Source organism: Dermochelys coriacea, chromosome 2 (genome assembly GCF_009764565.3).
Source record: "Dermochelys coriacea isolate rDerCor1 chromosome 2, rDerCor1.pri.v4, whole genome shotgun sequence".
NCBI lineage: Eukaryota > Metazoa > Chordata > Testudines > Dermochelyidae > Dermochelys > Dermochelys coriacea.
In genome coordinates, this window is record NC_050069.1 from 3,151,128 (window position 1) to 3,176,701 (window position 25,574).

At 60.5% G+C, this 25,574-nt stretch overlaps 2 protein-coding genes across 3 annotated transcripts in view; both read left to right on the forward strand.

The window, feature by feature from the left end:
• The window catches only part of SLC52A2 (solute carrier family 52 member 2), a 13,750-nt gene extending 11,976 nt beyond the window's left edge, over nt 1-1,774 (forward strand). For both annotated transcript variants that reach the window (XM_038390487.2, XM_038390488.1), the window contains exon 7: nt 4-1,774. In XM_038390487.2, the coding sequence (XP_038246415.1) occupies nt 4-216 (213 nt within the window). In that variant the 3' untranslated portion in view covers nt 217-1,774. The remainder of the gene's footprint in view (nt 1-3) is intronic.
• A 16,942-nt stretch (nt 1,775-18,716) lies between these two features.
• On the forward strand, nt 18,717-23,553 carry LOC119851508 (riboflavin transporter 2-like). The gene is made up of 3 exons (XM_038391450.2): nt 18,717-19,725; nt 20,280-20,403; nt 20,625-23,553. Exons 1-3 carry the CDS (start codon nt 18,740-18,742, stop codon nt 20,835-20,837), a joined length of 1,323 nt encoding a protein of 440 aa, XP_038247378.1. The 5' UTR covers nt 18,717-18,739; the 3' UTR covers nt 20,838-23,553.
• Nucleotides 23,554-25,574: the final 2,021 nt, after the last annotated feature.

Genomic DNA, 25,574 nt, shown 5'->3' on the forward strand with positions numbered 1-25,574 from the left:
CAGGTGCTGTCCTGGATACTGTTCCTGGGGCTCTTCTCCTACCTCAAGGTGGTGATCGGCAGCCTGCTGCACGAGGCCGGCCATGCGGCGCTGGTGTGGTGTGGAGCGGTCATCCAGGCGGGCTCCCTGGTGGGGGCCCTGGCCATGTTCCCCATTGTCAGCATCTATCACCTCTTCCAGAGCGGACAGGACTGTACCGACAGCTGTGGGGCATGAGCGGGGGCCAGGACACAGCAGCCCCATGGGGGGCTCTGCCTGGATGGAGCTGGCACCCGCTGGCCTCTGCCTTAGGGACGTAAGAATTGCTGTAGAGGGTCAGAGCGCTGGGCCATCTCGTCCCGCGGCTCCTGGCCAGTAGCTGATGCTTCAGAGGAAAAGCCCCTGGTGCCCCGGCCAACTGGGAACCTCTGCTCTCCCAGGGGAAGGCTGGCTCCTCCCCTGCTGCTCGGAGCACCGAGGGCTGTGGGCCGGTCACGCTATCCTACAGGCCAGGCGCTCGCTCGGAGGCCTGCCCAGCCCCGCTGCCTGGGGAGAGGGGTAGCAGCCCTGCCTTGCTGCCTGGTTCCCTGGGGCTGGCAGCTGCTGCACTCGCTGTTTCTCTGGCTGATTTTTAGGACGCACTGAACTGGGGCTGGGGTGGGGGAGGGCCCCCTTTGCTGACGCTGCTGCCGATGTCAGAACTGGGGGCCCCTGTGGCGCAGGACTAGGCCCCACTGGGTGTCGTTCCCCCCTGCAGGGGATCCCACAGCAATGGCCGCTGACTGGATGGAGCCGCTGGGCATCCTTCTCCTGCACCATTCCACTTGCTCTGTGGCCTCACCCAGCCCTCCCAGTCCCCACCCAGTGCTCTCAACACACGTTAATCCTGAGCACCCACAGCCCCTGCTGCCCCTGACCTGGGCGTCCCTTCCCACACCCTGCCCCCAGCGCTCCATTCCCGGGGCCTCTCCTTGGCACTGACCGAGCCCTCGGCTGAGCCTGGGGGTCTGGCGCACGTTAACCTGCCTGCTGGGGCTGCCGTGTGTTCGATACCCTTTGTGCTGTGTTAGCCCCGGGGAATCCGGCCAGCTGCGGGCCGGGGAATTAACCCCTGCTCACTGAAGAGCAGTGGGATTGCGGGGAGCCCAAGGAGGAGCTGGGCTCTGATCCCAGCCAGAGCAGCCTGCTCCCTCTAGTCTGTGCCCCAGAGCTGGTGTCTGTGCCCCGCCTTCAAGAGAATGTTCCCCAGCCACCTCCTGGGGGAGGGTGGGGGTTCCCTGATGCCCAGCCGGCCCCATGCTTCACTCCCAGCAGCCTCTTCTCCAGCACGGGGCTGATCAGCCTCAGCCCAGGGAGTTTATCTTGGCAGGTCAAGGGGCAAACGGTTGCCTGACCCTCTGCGGGTCTGCATGGCTCCTGCCCCACAAAATCAGGGGGGGATGGGGGTTCCTCACTGTGTGTGGCGGGGGGAGGCGCTCCGCTCCCTAGGGAGCCTCCATGCAGAAATCTGCAGCCTTGGGGGGTCTCCTAAACCATGCCCCGTCTTTCCAACCTGTGTAGGGTGGCATGCGCGGCCTGGCTATTAGCCATGCCACCTCCACGTGCCCTGTTGAATGCTGCCCGGTGTGCTCATGTCTCTGTGTCTTACTGGCTCCGCGGGGCTTTGCTTGGGGCGGGCAGGCAAGCAGCAATCTGTCTCTGTGGCTTTAGAAAGATGGTGATTTTGTGTAGATGCTGACTCCCCTCCCCCATGGGCCAAGGGGGGGTGGAGCAGGAATAAAGCTTTGTATCATAATCGCTGGGGCTTGGCGCTGGTGTCCCTGGGCAGGGGCTCCAGCCTGGGGGGGCCTGGAGCTGACACATCCCCCTGGTGGGGACTGAGCTAGCTGCACGGATAGCTTGTCATGGCGCCATTCTGGGAACGGGCGACAGGATGGATCACGTGATGATTCCCTGTTCTGTTCACTCCCTCCGGGGCACCTGGCACTGGCCACTGTCGCCAGACAGGACACTGGGCTAGATGGACCTTTGGTCTGACCCAGTCTGGCTGTTTTTATGCAGCTACTGGGGCATACGGGGGTCCTGCTCCTCAAACCTGCCCAGGACAGCCCCCGGTGCGCCAGCCCCTGTGGAGGTGGCTCCCCGCTGGAGGGCCAAGCCTACCTGAGCAGCAGTTGCGTGTAGGCCCCGTGCAGGAAGGAAGCCTGGCTCCAGGGGGGTGCAGTGTGGCCCACGCAGGTCCAAGCACTCCCTGGTTAGTGATGCCACGGGGCAGCGCCGTGGCCCGGCTCTGAGCCTTGGGTGGGTCTGGCTGCTGAGCGTCAGGCGCTGTCCATGCAGAACAGTGCGCCCTTTGTCGTGCAATGGATGGAGCTGCAGGCAGCAGCCGTGCTGCACCACGAGGGCATTTGGGCCTGGGGCCGGCTCCTGGAACGCTCCACGGCCTTTGGATTGCTACAGCCTCTGGCCAAACTGCAGCTGCTCTCCACAAGCCGGTGTGATCTCAGGAGCACGTGAGGCATGGGGCTATGCCGGGCCTGGAGCCAGGCAGCAGGGGCACCAGGAGGACAAGTGACGGGGGCTGCATGACCTGAGAGCCTTGGGGGCGACACGTCCTGGAGAGCTAGTGCCACGGTGCAATGGCCGTAGAGGGGAGCTCCTGGGAAAGGTGGCCTGAGGCAGGGAGCTGGGCTGGCTCCGGAAGGGGGGAGGCGGGAGGCAGCTCCGCGTTGGTCCCTGCCTGCTGCATGGGGAAGGGCGCCTGGAAGGGCTGATTGTTGGGCAGCTCAGGGAGTGCCAGCGCATGCCCTGCCCTGGGGGCTGTGCTGTACTCTGTGCGCAGCGTCAGGCAGCGCTGGGGCCAAAGTGCCTTTGTGTGTGAGCCTAGGGCCTGCCCCATCCCCTTGCTAAGGTCTCTGGGTACTATGGGAGCCTTCATGTTCTCAGAGGCCAACACGGGGGAATCTGTCTGCTCCTCCCCTCCATGGCTGGGGAGAAGATTGTGCCCCATCTTGCAGGCCCAGAGCTGGCCAGGGTGCCCTACACATCTGGGGCTGCTGGGCTTGGATCCCGCAGCCCATTCCAGCTGGTGAGGGAACTGCCTTGTTAATGTTTTCCCTGGCCCCTGTTGCCCCACGCTACACTGGTTCCCTGCTGAATGCGGGCCAGGTGGAGAGACACCTGAGACCATGGCTTCCCGGTAGGGCTGCATTCCACTGTGCCAGTGAACCTGCCAGCCCAGAGGCCCAGGCTGGTGTGTGCGGGAGATGGAACTTTCCCCACAGCTGGGTCTGGCCTGGGGAACTCACTGCCACAAGAGAGAAGAGATTCCCGCAGCCTCGCTGCATCCAGAGCGACAGGTAGGGTCTAGCTTTGGGCCTTGGCTCTTCCTCTGTGGGCTCTTCAAAGCCACCCCTTCTCTCACCCACAGCTGACAGATCACTCCCCTTTCTCTCCTCAGCTGGGCACAGTTTAAATTGGTTGGTGGCATCCGGATGCCCTGGTGCTGGGCCTGGAGAAGCACCTGCCTGGGTGTGAGTGGTGTGCCGCTGGCCTGGGCCCTGGAGAGAGCCCTGGTGCGTAGGTAACACTCCCACCCCTGGCCCTCTTTCCTGGGAGCTGGGGTCAGGGTGGGGCCAATTTCATAACTGCTGCGCATTGACGTCCCTAGAGCTCAGCTCAGTTCCCCTGGGCCGGCTCCACCCCTCCACACTCCCCCCAGCAGCTGGCAGTGCTCGGGCCCGACTTCTGATCGCACCTGACGGGGCCAGTGGGCTCCTCCAGCCTGGAGGGAGACGCGGAGAAATCAGCTCCTTCCAGCCACATGACTCCAGGGCTGACGCTCAGCCAGCTCTGGGGTGGAGCATGGCAGGTGCATAGCACTGGTGTAGAACAGGGCCCAAGGAAGAACCCCACATCCTTGGAAATGACGGGGTGTTAAATAAGTCAAGGAGAAAACCCTCTGCTGGGATTTGGCTGAGGCAGCAGGGGGTTAGTGCTCCGGGCCCTAGGAATTACAGCGGCTCTGTGGGTGGAGTGCAGTCGGTTCTGCTCTGACTCGGAGGGGAGAGTCCCACACCTGAGTCACCGGTAGCCCTCCCAGCCCAGCCCAGGCAGTGCCAGCCCAAGGGTGCTGGGCTAGTGCAATCAAGCCAGGTGCTCGGGCTGCCTGGGGAAAGCAGCGCCTCTCACGCACTGCGGGGGTGCAAGACAGGAGCCCTGGCCATGGAAACGGTCACTGATGGTGCCCATGCTGTGTGGGGCAATGCCAGCCCCCTCTTTGAAAAAAGGATGCCCCAAGCTGGGCTGGCTGCCTGGTACCCTCTGAGACCTGGACACTTGTGTCACAGTGAGCGTGGTCAAGGCCCCAACTCGTGCCCTCGGGAGGTGCCTGAGGATGCTGCTCCATGCAGGGAGCTCCTATGTGAAGCTTTCCTGTCCTGCAATTTAAGCTTCTTGATTGCAAGATGTGCCCCGTCCATGCCAGGGTTGGGTTGCCCCTGCCCTGGTTGGGGGCTAGGGCTGCAGCTGGGACTCCGGGATACTCCTACCCTAACACCACTATACAAAGCCATGGTGTGCCCAGGCTTTGGACATGGCAGGCAGGGCTGGTCGCCCCCGCTCAAAAAAGCAATGTTAGAACTGGAAAAGGGCAACAAAAATGATGAGGGGTCTGGAATGGCTGCCGTATGAGGAGAGATTAATAAGACCGGGACTGTTCAGCTTGGGAAAGAGACGACTAAGGGGGGATATGACAGAGGTCTGTAAAATCATGACTGGTGGGGAGAAAGTAAATAAGGAAATGCTATTTACTCCTTGTCATAACACAAGAGCCCAGGGGTCACCAAATGAAATTAACAGGCAGCAGGATTAAAACAAACCAAAGGAAGTATTTCTTCATACAATTCCAGTCAACCTGTGGAACTCCTTGCTGGGGGATGTTGTGAAGGCCAAGAAAAGAGAACTAGGCATCTTGGCAGAGCTCTGTGGGCAGACTGGGGAGGGGCCCTGGGGCTGTGCTGTTTCTGTTGCCTGGGGTGTCTATTCCCGGCCTCCGCATGGAGCTCTCCCTAGGCTGGGCCATGCCCCCACTCACCCTGCAGGAGGGCACTCAATGGAGAACAGTATCACCCTCCCCCATGTGCCCGTCTGGGAAGTGTGAATGCCAAGGGGGGTGGACTGTGAAAGGGACTCAGGGTGCCCTGGCAGGGGTGTGGGGAGGGGCTGGGCCAGTGGGGTGGGGCTGGGAGGGCACAGCGGGACTTGCAGGGCTAAGCTGCTGTTTTGCTGATTCATCCCAGCTCAGCTTCCACCTGTGCCAGGCAGGGGAGAGAGCTTCTGTTTCCCTGCAGGGCCTTCCCTGGGCACAGGGCCAGCCTGGCTCTCACGGCACCCACGGGCCTGCGCTCTGGGACATTGGGGGGCTGCAGCCACCTGCTCTCCCTGGGCGGGAAGGCTCCGGTTTTTATCGGTGAATTTCCATTACACTGCACAGGCATGAAGCCAAGGAAGAGTATTTCCCTGGGTGATCCGGACACTGTCCAGCCGCGGCTCAAGAATGTGGGATCCTGCGGCTGGAGGCTGGGCCCAAGGGAGAGTTTGACACGCGATGGTGCTGGTGTGTGTTTTATGGGTGGTCTGGATTTAACGTTCTGCATCTCCCCCGTCGTTCCATCATCGTTGTCTGATGCTCCCCGGAATATTCTGCAGCTGTGAAATCCAAATCAATACAAGTATGCTCAAAAATGGACACTGATTATCCGCCGAAGCCTGCCCAGCCTGTTCTGTGTGAGTAGCTGCTGCGCCGGGGCAAAGCGCGGCACCACCCTCCCCATGGTCGCTCTGCAACACCAGGCTGGGCACCTCTTCCTGCCTTAGCCGCTGTGGGCACCGACCAGCCCCTGCCACAAGGACTCACTGCTGATGCATGAGCAAGCTGTGTCTCCCGGGAGAGGAACCTTTGCCCCCCAGGATCCCAGCAAGTAAAGCCACCTCCCGTCCCCGGAACGGTCCTGGCTCAGCTGCCAGCACCGGCTCAAGTGTGCAACGGGCTGGGATGGCAAACAGGGTCCAGCCAGGGTGTTTGGGGGTTTCCAGCTTCTAAGCCCTGCTGCAATGCTGACTGGCCATGTGAGCGCCCCGCCAGGGTCTGTCTCCAGCTCTGAGGATGGGGCTAATCCCTGTGGGGCCCCTCGCGGCAGCAAACAGCCAAGCTAGGTCATAATGACTGGACAGGTGCTTCTCGAGTCTGCTGGCCACAGAGAGCACCCAGAGCGATGCTGTTAGCCCTCCCCATGCTGGCTGCACGCACAACATTTCCTTCAGGCGCTGCAGTGTTGGGGTGTCCGCGATCCCCAGCACTGCTGCCTGCAGCACCCAGCTCCCTGCAGCACAATCCCCACTCCCCAGCCCGTCTCCCTGCAGCACCTGTCCCCCCGGTCCAGCTCCCTCCATCCCCAATCCTCAGCCTGGCTCCCCGCAGCACCTGTCCCCCAGCCCATCTCCCTGCATCCCCAATCCCCAGCCCAGTTCCCCACAGCACCTGTCCCCCAGCCCAGCTCCCTGCATCCCCAATCCCCAGCCCAGTTCCCCGCAGCACCTGTCCTCCAGCCCAGCTCCCTTCTTCTCCAATCCCCAGCCCGGCTCCCCGCAGCACCTGTTCCCCATCCCAGCTCCCTCCATGCCCAATCCCCATCCCAGGTCCCTGCAGCACCTGTCCCCCAGCACAGCACCCTCCACCCGCAATCCCCGTCCTGGCTCCCCTCAGCACCTGTTCCCCGGCCCAGTTCCCTCCATCCCCAATCCCCGGCCCAGCTCCCTGCAGCGCCTGGCTCCAATCCCGGACCCAGGTCCCAGCAGTACCTGTCCCCCAGCCCAGCTCCCTCCATCTCCAATCCCTGGCCCGGCTCCCCGCAGCAGAGGCAGGATGTTTATGAACAGAATGTCAACTGGCCCCTGCTCATGTGTTTGGTTTGGGGCACTGTCTGCTTCCAGGGGGTTGCCCTGCCCCAGTGGCCTGTGCACTGAATGAGGCAGGGCTCCCGGGGGCCTGTGCACTGAATGAGGCAGGGCTCTGGGGGGAAAGGGGCCTGTGCACTGAATGAGGCAGGTCTCTGGGGGGAGAGGGGGCTGTGCACTGAATGAGGCAGGGCTCTGGGGGGGGGCTGTGCACTGAATGAGGCAGGTCTCTGGGGTTGGGCGCTCTGCTTTGAATGAGGCAGGGCTCTGGGGGAAGAGGGAGCCTGTGCACTGAATGAGGTAGGGGTCTGGGGGAGAGGGGACCTGTGCATTGAATGAGGCAGGGCTCTGGGGGTTGGGGGCTGTGCACTGAATGAGGCAGGTCTCTGGGATTGGGGGCTGTGCACTGAATGAGGCAGGGTTCTGGGCTTGGGGGCTGTGCTCTGAATGAGGCAGGGCTCTGGGGGGAGAGGGGGCTGTGCACTGAATGAGGCAGGGCTTGGGGGGGGCTGTGCACTGGCATTACAGCCAGTATCACAGGACCTCTGCCCCAGGGGGCCAAGGTCAGATACAGACAGCTTCATTCTGCTCTTGCCCAGCTTGCAGCCCTGGCACCAGTCCTTCCACACTGCATTGTGTGGATTCTGGCTCCGCCTGGAAGCCACAGTCCAGGCCCCCGCTGCATTCAGTGCTGCACAAACCCAGAATAAAAAGCCCACCCCTGCCCCACAGAGCTTCTGATCCAAATCCTGGAGGAGAGACACCAGCCAGACACAGGCAGACCCATAGGAGCGTCACACGCACCGCGCCCAGTTAATTTCATCCGATGCAGGTTCCCCGGCTGGGCCAGGTGCCTCTGCGGTCCCTCCATCTCCCACCGAGCGAAGCGGCTTCATGCCATCCCCCACTGGGCTCCGTCCCTCCTCACCCCTGCTGTGGCTGAGCCCCAGAGGCGCTGCGCTGAGCCATAAACCCGCCAGGCCAGGCGGTTACATGGGCCGGGGCAGCCCGTGCTCCCCTGCCCACCTCCAGGGCAGCATCCGGGCCCACCAGATGGCCAATCTCTGCCACTGCCCCGGGCAGCATGTTACGTAGGCAGAGCAGCCAGGAAAGGCTAAGGCAGCAGGGCGGGGCCCCGAGCCCTCCACTTCCAGCTCAGAGCAGTCAGCGGCGGGAGGACAGACCAGCCCTGCGAGGTAGGAGAGGGCAGGAAAGCAGCTGGGGAGGGGGCCTGCGGGCAGCCGGGCCAGGCTGCAAAGGGACAGGGCAGGGATGCAACAGGAGAGAGGGGAGATGGGGGAGCTTTTCGGGAATGTGTAACAGGCGGCGTCTGCCTGTGCACATACGTGTGTGTGTGTGTGTGTGAGAGAGAGAGAGAGAGATGTCTGTCAGGTGACATGGTGAGTGTGTAATAACACCTCTCTGGTGACATGGTGTGTGTTTGTGCATGTGTGTATGTATGTGATGATGCCTGACGGGTGACATGGGGTGTGTGTGTGTGTACATGCACATATATGTGTGTGTGTGTATTTGTGAGATGATGCGTGTCAAGTGACATGGGGTGTGTGTGTGTGAGCGAGAGAGAGAGATGACACTTGTCGAGTGACATGGGGCGGGGTGTGTATGATAATGCCTGTCAAGTGGCATGGCATGTGTGTGAGCATGTGTTTGTGTGTGATGATGGCTGTCGAGTGACATGGGGGGGTTGTGTATGATAATGCCTGTCAGGTGACATGGTGTGTGTGTGTGTGATGACACCTGTCAGGTGACATGGGGGGGTGATGATGCCTGTCGAGTGACATGGGGGGGGTGTGCATGCGTGTGTGTGTGTGATGATGCCTGTTGGGTGACATGGTGTGTGTGTGTGTGTGTGTGTGTGTGTGTGATGATGCCTGTCAAGTGACATGGGGGGTTGTGGGCGAATGTGTGTCTGTGATTATGCCTGTCGGGTGACAAGGTGTGTGGATGTGTGTGTGTGTGAGAGAAAGAGAGAGAGAGAGATGATGCCTGTTGACTGACATGGGGTGTGTGTGTGTGTGATGATGCCTATCGGGTGACATGAGGTGTGTGGGTGCAGGTGTGTGGGTGAGATGATGCCTGTCAAGTGACATGGTGTGTGCATGTGTTTGTGAGAGAGAGAGATGATGCCTGTCGAGTGATGTGTGTGTGTGCGTGTGTTATGTGAGATCACACCTGTCAAGTGACATGGTGTGAGTGTGCATGCGCGTGTGTGTGTGTGATGACACCAGTCAAGTAACATGGTGTGTCTGTGAGCATGTGTGTGTGTGTGTGTGATGATGCCTGTCAAGTGACATGGGGGGGGTTTGTGTGTGTGTGTGTGCGTGAGAGAGATATAACACTTGTTGAGTGACATGGGGCGGGGTGTGTATGATAATGCCTGTTGGGTGACATGGTGTGTGTGTGTGTGTGTGTGTGATGACGCCTGCCGAGTGGCATGGGGGGTGGTGTGCATGCCTCTGTGTGTGTGTGTGTGTGATGCCTGTCGAGTGACATGGTGTGTGTGTGTGTGTGATGCCTGTCAGGTTACATGGTGTGTGTGTGTGTGTGTGTGTGCATGCATAGGTGGATGGGTGTGTGGTGACGCCTGTCAGGTGACCTAGTGGGTGTGTGGTGGTGCCTGCTGGAAGACCGGCATAGCAGCCATTTGTCCCGTGGGCAGAGCCCCAGCTTGCAGGGGGATACCAACCCTGGGTGGGGATCCGTGTGAGTGCACAGGGTACAAGGTGCCCAGGGGTGACAGTGCAGAGCCCTCTCCCATGGGGACCCCCAGCCAGAATCCCCTCATGCTCACGCTCACACTGCCAGCGCCACACACACACCTGGGGGAACGGACGTGTCCCAGTGGGGATTTGTCCCCCAGGGGAAGGGGAGACCCGCATTGCTTGGTGCCTTAAGTGACCCCAGGGACCAGGCTGCAGCAGGAAGCCTGCCCTTCCCCTGGAGGAGGAACAGATGAGCCCCACGGGGCCTTTCCTTCCTCTGAGCTCTGGGGCTGCAGCTCATTTACCCACCAGGGGCTTTTCCCAGAGGGATTTAGCTCCATCCCCCAGGCCGGGGGAGCTGAGTGACAACATCTGACAAGACAGGAATGGACTGCTGGCCCGATGCATTGCCCCAGATGGTCCAGGTGCTGGACTCTGCCTCGGGTCAGTCAGATCCTGAGGCCCAGCTCTCCCCCTGCTCCCCCCGACCAAGGGCCCAGCTATGTCTGTTGTGTGCTGGATGCAGACTGAGCAGCCAGAGAACAGGGGGTGCACGGTGGGGAGGGGAGGTCTTTCCCCCCCTCCGGTCACATCCCAGGCTCGCTCAGTGTTGGGGGGGACTGTGGGGGGGCAGGCAGAAGCTGGCAGTCACGTGCTGCCTGAGGGAGGGCTTCCCACATGCACCCTGGCTCCCCCCATGGGGAGAAGGGCTCAAGACAACCCCCACTCCTGGGCCAGGCCCCCGTTGTGCAAGGTGCTGCAGAAACACAGATCAAAGCCACTAGCCTGGGCGTAAAACAAGAGCTGGACACAGACAGAGCCCTGAGGCAGCCCAAGGAAACGGCAGCACGAATCGTCCCACAGGGCTCGGGGACGTAATGAAGGGTTAACTGGTCGCTAGAGCTTCCAGGGGGGCACTAGGCCGCTGCTCACCCCCCCACCAGACTCGCAGCCCATGCCAGGAGTCCCTGGAATCCTTTGTGACCCTTCCCAGAGCACGGGAGCAGCCGGAAAGGGAGGGTTAATCTCGGCCAGTCCTGGCCGCTAGCTCCGCTCAGTCCCATGAGAGAGTCAAGCCAACCGGGTGACCCCAATGGCCGGACCTTGGCCCAGGCATTCAACGCTGAGCCTAGCGATTCACTGGAGAGCTGCCTGCAGCCCCGGAGCAGGAGTTAAAGCCTAACCGAGCTGTGGTCACTTATTACAGGGCCGGGGGCGTGTGGGTGTCGAAGTGTCTCTGGCTCCACCGCGTTCCACAGGCAGAGCACAGTCCAAGAGAGTGGAGATCCCCCCGGGGCGCTGTCAGGGCAGCTGGGAAAGGCAGGTCACAGCGCCATGTCCCCAGGGCAGCGCCAGACTGGTCCCAGCACCCCCTTCCAGTCCAAGGCCAAGGGTTCGTCCTTTCTGGGGTGTGATTGTCACGGAGTCCCCGGGCGATGCTCTGGAACGGCTCCCTACGAAGCCAGGCAGGACTCTGGGGAGTCTCCTCTCTGGGAGCAGCCTGTCTGCAGGACACACAGCTCACCCGGCTTCCCCCTTCCCGGGTCTGACCTCGGAGCATTCGGCATCCTCTGCCCCTCCGTGCTCTTCCCACAGCCAGTCCACCCAGGCGGGGTCCTGGGGAAGCCAGAGGGTCCTGCCCCCCAACTCCACAGTCAGACAGGACTCTCAGCCAGCCAGTAAAACAGAAGGTTTATTAGACAACAGGAACATGGTCTAACACAGAGCTTGTAGGTACAGAGAACAGGACCCCTCAGCTGGGTCCATTTTGGGGGGCAGTGAGCCAGACAACCCCGTCTGCACTTCACTCCATGTCCCCAGCCAGCCCCAAACTGAAACTCTCCCCAGCTCCCCCCCCACCCCACCGCCCGCCTCTGGGCTTTGTCTCTTTCTGGGCCAGGAGGACACCCGATTCCTTTGTTCTCCAACCTTTTAGCTCTCACCTTGCAGGGGGAAGGGCCAGGCCATCAGTGGCCAGGAAACAGGGTGTCGGCCATTCTCTGTGTCCAGACCCCTGCACACACCTGCCCTCTAGGGCTCTGCAACGACCATACACCCTTATCCTTCCACCTAGATACTTAAGAACTGCATAGGGGAAACTGAGGCACCCCCACAATATTCAGAGGAAACTTTAAGAACAGTCCCGCTCCGTCACATCTCTCCCCGCCTTCGAGACCGAACTGAGTGGGGTCACGTTAGCCGGTGACCTGGGAAAGTTTGAAGCCACCAACGTTCCCATGGATGCCCCGGCATCTCTCCTGTTCCTTGGTGGGAGTTACACCAGGCCCTTCCAGTTTCATGCCCTCCTTTAAGTCGGGGGTGGTCGATAGCACTGGCATGCTGCATGTGGGAAGGTTTATGCGTTCCCTGCCTTTTGCCACCCCAATACCCCCGGGGGGGTCAAACTTGGGTCAGGTCTTCTCCCAGTGCTCCAGTCTGGAGGGCTGCAATTCGGGCTCTCTTGGTTAAGAGCCCCCATCTTGACCTGGGCCGCATAATGTTCACTTACAGAACCAGCATGGAGACATCCCTTTCTCAACAACCTTGTCCCCCCAACAAGCTGGCCAAACACAGCCACTTGGTTAGAGGACTGTTTAACTTCCTTAACAGCTTTCACTCCATCTGAGACCTTCTCAGAGCTATCCACACTGGATCCTTCAACAGGAAAGTCAGGGGATCCATTCACAACCGAAAATTTCTAGCTGTTAGGAACTGAAACTTTCTTGATTAAAAAGAAAAGGAGGACTTGTGGCACCTTAGAGACTAACAAATTTATTAGAGCATAAGCTTTCGTGAGCTACACTAGCAATGGGCAAAATACAAGCACCAGAATTGTCTGGTCTCTGGGATTTTACATAGACACTAACTGGTTGCGACCTAGTTACAGGGCCATTCTCCCGAGCAGACACAAACTTAGGACCCTTCCCTTCCTGAGCTTTAGCTGAATCCAGAACCAACTCTTGAGACAACTGCACTATTCTCCACCATCACAGGCTGAAAGGCCCCTTCTGTCTGCTCCACAGACAAAGAGCCGGACACACTTTCTCCTTTCCCAGACACACAGCTCGGGATCATTCCCCTGGTCCCAGCACACAGGGCTGTTCACAGACAACTGCTTGGAGACTTATGCTCTAATAAATTTGTTAGTCTCTAAGGTGCCACAAGTCCTCCTTTTCTTTTTGCGAATACAGACTAACACGGCTGCTACTCTGAAACCTGCTTGGAGACTGGGGTAGCTCCCTCCATAGGCAAGTCAATACCCCTGACAGACACAGGCACGTTTCCTTCCCTGTCCCAATTCTCCACCCAGCTAACAGGTAAGGTGCAGGGACACTCGTCTTCCAGTCTTCCACTCTCCTCGCCTTCCCACCCTGCTGACTAGACAAAGCCATCAGCTCACAAGGCTGCGTAGGCTCATCCAGACTTTCCGTACCAAGCACCTCGTCACTCCCAACAGATCCCCTGCCCTGCCTGTGTCTCCCCCCTCAGCTGGGGTCTCAGCTCCTGCTGTGCTCAGCGCTGCCCTTGCTGTCCCAGTGGGGGTAGGCAGCGAGCTCGCTGCTTTCCTCACTATCAGAGGCAGCATAAGCCCCCTTCTCCGGTGTGCAAAGGGGCGAGGAGCATTCTCTGTCCCACCCGGCGCCAGGGCTCTGGTTACAGGCAGGCAGGTATCCTGAGCCTAGCAGCTCCTCCCTGCTGCCAGCCAGGTCAGCTGCATTTTCACTGACCATTTCCCTCTCCGCTGATTGGTTCCCTGGATTCAAATTCAAACCCTCGGCCATTACAGGAGCAGGGCCTGGATCCTGTCCCAAAGAGACACAGTCACCCCCCAACAGGGTCTCGCAGCTGGTATCCTGGAGAACCCCAACGGCCAGCCAGCCCCACCCCTCCTGGTCTGCACAGGGATCTGGGCCATAGGCAGGGCGAGGGGCTTCATCCCTGGGACCCTCACCCAGCTCACACAGCCCCTCAGCATCTGAGGCTGTACCACCCAGGGCCTGACAACCGTTCTCTCTGTCCCAGGATCTCACCACCTCAGGAATGTCTCCCCATTGATTATCACCTTCCACTCCCATTGGGGATCCAAGGGGCCTGGCCCCAGGAAACTCCACACAGACATATAGGTTGGGACCAGGAGTGGGAGCCTGTCCACCTCCCCACCCATCTGGCAGATGGAGTCTACAGCCTTGGGACCCAGCAAGGGAGCTAGACACCGGGGCTGTTCTGCAGGGTCCCCCTGGTTCAAATCGCCTGCTCAAAGGCAGTGAGGTGGCATCCACATCCGCCCCCCCCTTAACCAGGGGCAGCAATTTAGTCTCGAGGTTCCCTGTGGAACTGGCACCCCGGGGTCTATCCCCGCTCACCCCTAGGAGGTCCCCTCTGCCTCTCCACTCCACCATCACCAGTTCATGCTGCTGCTGCTCCTGCACCTCTTTCTCGGGCTCTCGCTGTTTCTCACAGTCCTCTCGCTCTCTCGGACTCAGCTCCAATCCCGTCCATCTCCGATCCCCGGATGGGGAACCCGATCGTGAAGACCCTCGTCTGGTCGGGGACAGGAGTCTTGGGGATGCCTGGCTACCACTCCAGCTGCTTCCAGATCCTGCTATAGCCCCATTTGGGGTCAGGAATCTGTTCCTTAGAGCGATCATCCTCCTCCAACTGCATGATTAATTGTGCTTTGGTGAACTTTCCAATGTGTTTCAGAGTAGCAGCCGTGTTAGTCTGTATTCGCAAAAAGAAAAGGAGGACTTGTGGCACCTTAGAGACTAACAAATTTATTTGAGCATAAGCTTTCGTGAGCTACAGCTCACTTCATCGGTTCCAATGTGTAACCCTCTCTTTTTGCACAGGGTTAAAATGTCCTTCTTAAGGAGATGGTGACAGGCCCTCACTCTGCTCTTCCCAAGTTGTTGTGGACTCACAGGCCTGTGTGCTCTCAGCCCCCCACGGTTTCCAGGGAGAACCCCTAGTGTGCCAGCCCTTCTCGAGGTCACCACCTCTTTGCCAGGGTCGAGCTGCAGACTCCTCTGCCCCTGGGACCGCTCACAGCAATCCCCAGGGGAACCCTGTTCCTGCAAAAGTCCTTCTCTCCCCCAGGGCCAAGCCGCAGGCTCCTCCACCACCCCCGAAACTGCTCCTCTCTGAGCCTTCAGCATGCCTGGTCCTCATCAATCCCCCTTCATTTTATTGCTCCCCAGTCACTTACTGCAGGAAGTGCCATCCACGGGGTGCAGTACATCCCACGCCTGCCACCAGTTGTCACAGAGTCCCTGGGCGATGCTCTGGAACTGCTCCCTACAAAGCCCATCAGGACTCTGGGGAAGTCTCCTTTCTGGGAGCAGCCTGTCTGCAGGGCAAGAAGCTCACCCGGCTTCCACCTTCCTGGGTCTGATCTCGGAGCATTCAGCATCCTCTGCCCCTCTGTGTGTTTCCCACAGCGAGTCCGTCCAGGTGGGATCCTGTGGAAGCCAGAGGGTCCTGCCCCCCAACTCTGCAGTCAGACGTGACTCTCAGCCAGCCAGTAAAACAGAAGGTTTATTAGATGACAGGAACATGGTCTAACACAGAGCTTGTAGGTGCAGAGAACAGGACCCCTCAGCTGGGTCCATTCTGGGAGGCAGTGAGCCAGACAACCCCGTCTGCACTTCACTCAATGTCCCCAGCCAGCCCCAAACTGACTCTCTCCAGCCCCTCCTCCGCTGGGCTTTGTCTCTTTCCGGGCCAGGAGGGCACCTGATTCCTTTGTTCTCCAACCCTTTAGCTCTCACCTTGCAGGGGGAAGGGCCCAGGCCATCAGTGGCCAGGAAACAGGGTGTCGGCCATTCTCTGTGTCCAGACCCCTGCACACACCTGCCCTCTAGGGCTCTGCAACGACCATACACCCTTATCCCACCACCTAGATACTTAAGAACTGCCTAGGGGAAACTGAGGCACCCCCACAATATTCAGAGGAAACATTAAGAACAGTCCCACTTCATCACAGTGATGTAAACAGTAGCTAGAGAGGCCCCTCCCAGGCACTCGGTGCCCTGGCATAGCAAGCGATGCTGTGAGCTCCCTGCAGGGCTTCACAAACTGCTCAGCCGGGACCTGGCCACCTGCAAAGCCCATTTCCACCCATTCGGCGTTATGGGAAGCAGCCTCTCAGCCAGGCAACACCCACACCCTAAACCCAGCTATGGTGAGTAGACCCACAGCAGACTGGACTGGTGTGTGCCACAGGCAGAGAACAGCAGGGACCCAGGGGCACTGGTGCCCGAGGCTCCCCAGTGGCAGGGAATGGATTCAGTGAGAGACACCCAGCTAATCCTGGCAAGTGACCCACACACTGCAGGGGAAGGCAACCCCGCCCTCAAGGTCCTGCTGGTCTATCGGGGGGAAACTTCTTTCCAAGCCCCCATGTGGAGTTCAGGGCAGATCCTGGGCACGGGAGCAAGAACCAGGCAGCCAAGCACCGGAGAGAAACGCTTGGGGCCCGCCCATTGTTCCAGCAGTGCTGGTGTCCTGCACCGGCCAAGCTGCACTTCTACCACTGGCTAATTCCACCCCCCAGCCCTGAATGATGCCAGTTATGCTGGTGAAGGCACAGCATCACACCCCACCACGCCCCGCTGAGCACGGCTGTGCCGGAGTCACCGTAGTGCAGACACAGGCTGGGCCTCTAGGATGGCACTCGGGAGCCATTTCCAGCTTTTCTCCAGAGCCCTGTGTGCTCAGTGGAGGCTGCAGTTCTCCCCGAACCCCCTGACTCCAGGAGCTGGCGCTGCAAGGAAAACACCGGGAGACTGCCAAGAAACTCTCCAGTTGGTGACGCTGCACAAATCTTTCTGATCTGTTGGGGACGCCGCGGATGCAAAGGGCAGGGGGCAGCCTGGCCAGGCCGGGTCTGCATCCTGCGGCCCACCCACGTTCCACCCCACAGCCTCGGGTGTCAATGTGGGGGACACAGCCGTCCCAAAAGAGACAAAGGATTCCTGTGCAGATCAGCCACCTCTCTCCCTGCCTCAGGTGATCTGCAGCCCCGTAACCCTCAGCATCCCCAGGAAGGCTTTGCTGGGCGTCAGAGCAATTCACGGACAGCCAGCCAGGCCTGGCCGCACCGGGGCCTCGCTCCGGGTCTCGCACCAGAGCGTCTCAGGTACAAACCTTCCCCGAAGCTGCAGCCAGAGCAGCCCCCTGCTGCGATATGGCGGGGTGGGGGAGGGATTAGTGCCCTGATGGAGCCGGGGCTGCGGAGGGGCCCATGACCCCTACCCCTCTGCCTCCTCCCCTCAGCCCTTCTGCAGCTCCTACCTCCCCATCTGCCCCTTGCCCCCCCCGCCTCCCAGGATCCTTCCCTCTTGCCTCTCTCAGCTGTCCCCCCACTCCGCCTCCCAGATCCTTCTCCAAAGATGCATCACCTCCACCCTTCCTGGCCCTCGCACCCCTGGCCCCTGCTGCTCCCTCCTGGGCCTGGCACCTTACCCCAGCAGCAGGGCACCAGGGCAGGGTCCGTGCTTCACCCAGATGGTCTGGCCGGAACGGCCTGAACAGCATCTGGCCCCTGTGTGCTGGGCCAGGCCGGGTCCTTCGCCCACAGCTCCCAGCCCATGGCACGGAGCCCTGAGCTGGCAGAGGGGCTCATGGGCAAGGGCCAGGCCTGGGGGGCCAGACCGCTGGGGTCTGCTCCCTGCTGTGCCAGCTGGCTGGCTCCCAGGGAGGGCGAGGGGGACGAGCGTTGGAGATGGAGACCGAGCCCGGCGAGGTGGGCAGAGCCTCTTCCAGGGGCAGGTGAGTGAGGGCCATGCACTGGGCAGCCAGGAGCCACAGGCCAGAGCCAGGTGCCCAGTCCCCAAAAGGATCAGCTCCCTGCCCAGCCCCACCACGGGGAGCGGCTCTGGCTCCAGTTAGGCTACCACCAGGGGTCGCCCTTGCAATGCAGGCTGGTCAGAACTGAGCTTCAGCCGTGTTCCTGCCCCATACTGGAGCCTTGGGTTCCCCTTCCCGCCCCCGGCTCCAGCGCCGGCTGTCCGGGATGGGAGCACAGACAGCACCTGACCATGGCTGGCCCCTGTGCCAGGCTCCATGTTCCTCACGGACTGGCGACTCCGGAGAGGAGGAAACTGAGGCACAGACCAAGACAGGACCATGCCCAAAGTCACACAGGGAGTCACCAGCAGAGACAGGCTTAGACGCCAGGAGTCCTGCCGCCAAATCCTGCGCTGTGCCCACGAGGTGTCACAGCCTCTCTGGGCAGGTGTCGTGAGTGCCAGAGGAGCGGCCCGGTCCCTGCAGCCCTGGCTGCTGCAGGATGTTTCACAGCAAGAGAAAAGGGCTCATGGCGAGGACAGACTTGTGCCGAGGGTCCCGTTGCTGACAGCCATGGGCCTGGTCTCCTGCTCAGCAAAGGGCTAAGCCGCTGCCTGTACCAGCAAGTGTGTGCGTGCATGTGTGTGTGTGTGTGTTGTGTGTGCACCTCTGGGGGTGTGCACGCGCATTGTCTCAGTGTGTGTGTGTGTGTGTGTGTGTGCGCCTCTGCGGGTGTGCACACACGTGTCTCAGTGTGTGTGTGCTGTGCATGTTCGTGTGTTGGGGTGTGCGTGCATCCCCAGGACTGGGCTTCCCAAGGCTGTTCCCATTGGGAAGCTCGCTGCTCCTTGCTGCTTTGGGGTTGTGGGGGGAGGTAGAGCATGGCACGCAGGCAGGAGGAGGTTGTGCTGGGGGTTATCCTGTCTTGGAGGGGCAGGACATGGTGCACAGATGGGAGGAGTTGATGGTGGGGGGTACCCCAGCTTTGGGAGGTGGCAGGGGGTTGTCTGGTGGTGCTGGGGGTTATCCTGTCTTGAGTGGCAGGGCATGGTGCGCAGATGTGAGGAGGTGGTGGGGGGGGGTTACCCTGGCTTTGTGGGTGCAGCAGAGGGTTATCCGGCTTCGGGGTCACATCCAGGCTGCAGCGCTGGCTTTCCAGGGAGCCCCTGTCCTGGCCCTGTGCTGGGTCTGCAGCTGTGCCCCCTGCCCCGGGGCCCTGGCCGCATGCCCACCACTCTGAGTTAATGCCCCCCCTCTGTTTGGCTCTCAGGCCCGGCGTGCCAGTGGAAGCCATGGGGCTGGTGGTGCACATCCTCGCCTGCTTCCTGGGCACAGGCTCGTGGGTGGCCATCAATGGCATGTGGGTGGAGCTGCCCCTCATTGTGCCCCAGGTGCCGGAAGGCTGGTACCTGCCATCCTACCTCACGGTGCTGATCCAGTTTGCCAATGTGGGACCACTCTTCGTCACCCTCATGCACCACTTCCAGCCTGGGCAGCTCAGCGAGGCCGGCACCATCTACACCATCATCAGCCTCGGGGCACTGGCCTGTGTCCTGCTGGCCTTCTTCTGGCAGGAGACCAGCGTGGTGGGGGGCGCAGCCCACAGCACCGCCCTCCTCATCCTCCTCTTCTTCCTCTCCCTGGTGGACTGTACCTCCTCCGTCACCTTCCTGCCCTTCATGCTGCGGTTCCGGGCCCGGTATCTGACCACCTACTTTGTGGGTGAGGGGCTGAGCGGCCTGGTGCCCGGCCTGGTAGCCCTGGCCCAGGGGGTGGGGGTGGCCCGGTGCGTGAACGACAGCCTGGCAGGGAACGCATCGGGCCCGGGACTGCGGACGGAGTACCAGCCGGCCAGGTTCTCCGTTCGCCTCTTCTTCCTCTTCCTCGGCGGCATGATGGGTCTGTGCCTTGCCACCTTCTTCCTGCTCAACCATCTCCCGGCTGCCCGGCAGGAGCGGGCCAAGGAGCGGTTCCGGGCCCAGGCCCGGGTGGAGGCAGGCTCGGGCCTGCAGGCCGTGGTGGAGGAGCAGCCCATGGTCAGCCCCAGCGAGAGCCGCTGGCTCAACAGCTGCTTCGGCACTGGCACGTACTCCTGGCCCCAAGTGGCCTACATCTTCCTGGTGCTGGCCTGGGTCAATGCGCTGACCAACGCGGTGCTGCCCGCGGTGCAGTCCTACTCCTGCCTGCCTTATGGCAACTCAGCCTACCACCTCTCGGCCACGCTGGCCGCCATGGCCAACCCACTGGCCTGCTTCATCGGCATGTTCCTGCCCAACAGGTGGGCGTCCCGGCGGCCATGCAGACGTGCTGCTCCCCCAGCTGGGGGGCGCCCCACATCCGGCCAATGGAGCTGCCCTCCAATGGCACTGCGGCTTGGCACCAGGCTGGGCAGCTGAAGGAGCTGAGTTTAATGCCCCTGCTGCAGAGGGTGCCAGGATGGTCCAGGGTCAACAAGGGAGCTGGGGGAAGACTGGCGTCACTGGCGGGTGGGAGTTGGGGCAGGCTGGCATCACTGGGGAGCTGGGACAGGCAGGTATCACGGGGGGATCATGGTCTGGGGATAGGGGCTAGGGTCACTGGAGGTTGGGGTAGGCTGACTGGGGGAGCTGGGGGAGCTGGAGCAGACAAGTATCCTGGGGGGGCAAGGCCTGGGGGTCTGGGGCAGGCTGGGGGAGCTGGGGCAAGCAGGTATCACGGAGGGCCAGCGAGCAGGACCTGGGGGTCTGCAGGTAGGGGCTTTCATCACTGGGGGTCAGGGCCTGGGAATTGGGGCTGGGATCACTAGGGCTAAATGACGCTTCTCCCTTCACCCCCTGGTGCTTTGCCCCCCAGGTGTTTGCTGACGCTCGGCCTCCTGTCCGTGGCTGGCTCCGGGTTTGGCTGCTACCTCATGGCCATGGCGGTGCTGAGCCCGTGCCCGCCCCTGCTGCACAGCCACGCCGGGGTGGTGCTCATCGTAAGTCAGCGCAAGCCCCCGCTCTGGTCCTCTGCCCTTCAGCCAAGGGATCCTGACTCCGCCATGAATCCCTGGCATCGGCAGGCAGCTGCACGGTCCCACTGCCTCCCGTCCCCCACCCCCAGGCCCAGGATAAGTAGCCTGCTTGGTGCCCCCCATAGGGGCCGTGGTGGGAGGCCAGGGCTGGGCCTGCCTGACATGCCGCACTCTCCCCTGCCCAGGTGCTGTGCTGGGTTCTCTTTGTGGGCTTGCTGTCCTACGTGAAGCTGATGATTGGTGTGATCCTGCGGGACGAGGGGCACAGTGCTCTGGTGTGGTGCGGGGCCGTGGTGCAGCTGGGCTCCATGCTGGGGGCCCTCACCATGTTCCCGCTGGTCAGCGTCTACAGCCTCTTCCACTCCGGAGACCCCTGCAACACCCACTGCCCCAACTGAGCTGCGCAGACTCGCCGCGGCCTCCAGCCCGGGGGACAACATGGGTTCAGCTTCAGCGCTCATTCGCAGGCCCAGACGGGGCTTCCCCAGGAACACTCTTCCTACTGGCACAGCACCACCGCCCTCTGCTGGATGAACTGCACCAGCCAGCATCATCAGCCCTATACTGCTGTCAGCTACTGGTGATTCTCCATTAGCTCAAGTCAGTGGGGCCTGGGCTGAGGAGCTGGAGTTTTTGACCTCTGTACTGGCTGTCACTGCGATTCAGGGAGTGGCCAGTGTGCAGTGCTGGGATAACTCGCATGGCCTAGAAAGCCACAGATGTGTTTGTTCCCCTCAGGTTATTACACTGTACCCACCACCCTGGCATCCTCTCCCCCTGGGGACAATTCTAAGCACTGAGCAAGAACTGCTCCATTAACCCCCTGGTAGATCAGGATTATGCCCATTTTACACATGGGGAAACTGAGGGACTGGGAGGGGAAGGGACTTGCCCAAGGTCACCTAGCAAGTCAGTGGCTGAGATGGGAATAGAACCCAGGAGTCCTGCCACCCACTGCTGTGCAGGATGACAGGAGCAGCCCAGTGCCTTCAGAGATCCCCATCACCTGGGTACCAGAACGTGTCACCGGGCTGCACTCGGTCAGCTGATGAGCTGCCTGGTAAAAGCTGCTCCAAGGAACAACTCCCGCTTCCCCCAGGGGGTTTGAAACATCAGAGCCAGGATGGGCTGGGACCAGCTGTGCTGCCACAGCAGGTAAGGGCTGGACCCTGCTTCCCAGCCCGCCGCCCTCCCTCAGCCTGTCCTGAAATGGACAGTGGGGCCTGGCCTCCCTGCTTAGACTAAAGGTCACCAGGTGTGATGTGTATGAAACCCATTGGTCAGGGTGTTTGTCCCCTCTAGCGGCTGGGCCACAGAGGATAAGAGCCTACTACTGCTGCAGCAGCCCATGACCAGAGTGACTCCTCTAGCTGAGACAGCAAAATTCTGTGCTGTGAAACCAAAAGGCCCCAGTTCTAATCCTACTGTCTATGTGTGCTCGAGCCATTCCCTGCTAGGCAGCCCACTCCCTGTGGGCAGCTAGCACCAAGCAGGGCAGCAGACTGCTCTTAGTGTGGGTTCTAGGAAAGGCTGGGCTACCATGTTGAGGGGAGGGGGTGAACCCTAACAACTCCCTGGTGAGGTGCATTAATCCCGGGGTAGAGGTTTGGCTCCCATTCTGTGTCCAACCCAGCTAGCAGGTTCCCAAAAAAAGCTCCCAGAGGCCATTATTGTGGCTGGGGTGATTCAAAGGGGGAGCGTGATGGGTTCCCTGGGGTGCTGCAACGTGGTACTGTGGTACCACTAAGCTCTCTGGCTTACTAACCGGGGCTCCCTCTCACATGGTGAGGCTGTGGCAAGCTGCAAACCCCTCCAGGTCCTGAACTCACCCAGCCATCCACAGGCAGGGACATGTCCAGCTGAGTTACATGACTGCTTCTCCCAGCCATTTATGAGCTAACAGCAGAGAGACTCCAGCCAATTGCCCCCAGAGCTGTACCATCCTGCCCTGATCACAAGATTGACCAGAGTGAGTTTATAACCCAGTCCACCCCCTCCCTCAACGTGGAGAGGACATGCACCAGCTTTTGGATACTAAGTAGAAGTTTCCCCAGCACTTCAAGAAAATACACAGTTTTAGTTAAAATATAAAACACGTTTATTAATGCCAGAAAGATTGATTTTAAGTGGTTATAAGTGGTAGGCAGAAAAGGGCAGAGATGGTTACCAAAGAGAAGAAAATAAGTGCCCAGTCTAAACTCTATAAACAGACAGGATTTGAAACAAGCAATGTCCTCACCCAACTGCAAGTTCCAGTCCTTAATGCTCAGACTTCCCTCCTGACGTCTGAACCAGTGTCCTCCGATGATCTTCAGCTTCTCGGCATCCCAGTTGTTTCCAGTGTAGGTGGGGGAGGAGAAAGGCCCCTCATGCTGCAACTGTTCCTTATTTTGTACCCTTGGCCCATGTGCCTGGAAGATGCCAGCCCTGGTGGGCCCCAAGTCACAGTGACCGATCAGTTCCCATTGTGGGGTGCTTGTGTAGTTGAGTCATACATTTGATTAATGGGTGGTCACTGGTCAACCCCGACCTGGGCAGGGATCCTTTGCATGTAACTAGGAAACTTACAGCACGTTTTAGTAACACTCATACAGCACATTCGCATACCTTGATACACACTAATGATACACGTATTTAAATAAAACAACTGGTTTCAGCAGCTCTTGACTTTTCATCTGATACCTTACATGGATGCTTTGTTTGGATGATCGCAGCCATGTAGGAATGATGAATATGGGGGATTCAGTGCCGTTCTGAGGTACGGTGTGTCACAGGAAGTGAGGGCAGCTGGTGCAAAGGATTTTGGGGCGACTCTCCCTGAAGAGACCCAGCCCCCCTTCCCCTACAGGGATCTAAGGGCAGAAGCAAGCAGCCCAGGGGTGGCCTGGCAGCAAGTGAGCGGGGTCCTGTGGGACGTCTCTCCCCTGCCTCGGCTCCTAGGGAGCAGGTGGCACCCAGAGCCCAAGAACCCGCCTCACCTCCCATTCTCACGCACGCAGGGGGGAGATGTCTGGGGGCTGTCAGGTCTGAGGTCTTTTCCTTGTGTAAGCAGCAGCAGCCATGAGCTAAGAAGCAGAAATTCACAGCCTCACATTCCCTCTAAAGTACATCACACCATGCCCTAGCAGCAGTGATGAGCTGCCAAAATCTTAACAATGGGTTCCCTCCTCACCCCACGAGGGGGACGTGGCCCACCCCCGCCCTCCGGGACTCCTGCCCCATCCAACTCCCCCTGTTTCTTGATGCCCCCCCCCAGGACCCCTGCCCCATCCACCCCCCACCCCATCCCCTGACTGCCCCCGGAACCGGGCAAGAGGGTCTCGTGGGCCACCGTAGTGGGTGCTCACTCCACCCCTAAGAGCCACAGGTACCTGCCGAGGGGCGAGGTGGGGAGTCCCGGCAGGGCTTACCTGGGGCAGCTCCCAGAAAGCATCCGGCAGGTCCCTCTGGCTCCTAGGGGTGGGGGAGCGTAGCTGGGGGGGAGCAGGGGGAGCGGCCTCTCCCCCCACTGATCACATCAAAAGTGGCACCTTAGGCACTGAGTCTGGGGGTGCTCCAGACTTGGAGCCCCCATGGGGAAAATTTGGTGGGAGCAGAGCCCCTACCAGCAGCTTCCCACCCCACCCCCAGCCCCAGCTCACCTCCGCTCCGCCTCCGTCCCTGAACGCGCCACCCCCCAGCTTCTCCCCACCCCCCCCGGCTTCCCGCGAATCAGTTGTTGGCGTGGGAAGCCAGGGTGGGCTGAGAAGCAGGCGGTGGCTTCGCGCTCAGGCTGAGGGTGGCAGAGGTGAGCTGGGGGGGGCGGTTCCCCTGCACCCCCCCCGGGTTACCTGCTGCGGCGCGGGCGGCCCTTCCCCCCCCCCGCCTCCCTCAAGGTGGGAAGCCATCGCCTGCTTCTCAGCCCACCCCGGCTTCCCACGCCAACAACTGAGAAGCAGGGGGGGCGGCGCGTTCGGGGAGGCAGAGTAGAGCGGAGGTGAGCTGGGGCCAGGGGTGGGGCGGGGAGCTGCCGGTGGGGGCTCTGCTCCCACCAAATTTTCCCCGTGTGGGCTCCAGGGCTGGAGCACCCCCGGAGTCAGCACCCAAGGTGCCACTTTTGGCCAGTTAAATTTAGAAGCCCTTTTAGAACCGGTTCTGCCTCGCAGAACAACCGGTTCTGAAAGGGCTTCTAAATTTAACAACCGGTTCTAGCGAACCGGCTCCAGCTCATCACTGCCTAGCAGGACCCTGCGCCACCTGAGGAAAAAACAGATCTTAAGCTGGTTAAAGAAAATGTTGTTTGAAGCCTCCTGCCTGGCAAGGACCCACGTCTCACCAGCTGTGGCTGTGAAATCCCTACTTCTCTTGTTTTGCCTTCACGGTCCCCACTTCTCCAGGGTTTATCTGTAAGGGTCTGGCTGGCTGGTTCCTTGATTGGTTGTGTCTGTTGCGTGGCTAATCTTGCAAGGTGTAAGTCAGCGAAGGTGGCGGGGTCTGAAGGGGCTAGGACTGGTGGGAAGTACTGTGTTGTACTTTAAAATGATGGGTGAAGGCCCAGCTACACAGGACTCAAGTTTCACTGTATAAACTGGGGTCCACAAGGAAGTGCCTTGGGACCAACTCCAGGACACAGCCCAAGAGCAGAGCTGCCAGATCTCGGCACCCAGCCATGACACCGGGCAGAAACTGGAGTCCCCGGATGACCTGATCCTGACTGGCCACCAGGGAAAGCTCCGGTCTCCTTGGGAGCGGGGAGTGTTGTGCGCTCAGCATGTGTGTTCTGTTTTGGTGGCTGTTCATCAATGCAGGTTAGGGTTACTACTGTGTGAGGCTCTTTCACTGGGAAAAGGCTCCACAAACCCACAGAAGAGAAAGTCCTGAGCCCTAGGAATGGGGTAAGGGGGGGCGGTGCCTAAATGAACCAGGTTATGCTTTGAGCCCACAGAACGGTAAAAGTGGGGTGCCCTAGAGTATGTGGGTAACAGGGACCTGCCCTCATCCTCAGGGCACGGTCAGCACTTTCAGCCAGAGACAGGGAGGAGGGGGGATGACACATGGGGGGGCCAGCAGGGGGCCATCTGGCAGGGCCTCCAGGCAGTGCATGAGGGGAGAGGGGCTCAGCCACTTGGAGGGGGTGGGAGAGCCTAGAGAAACAT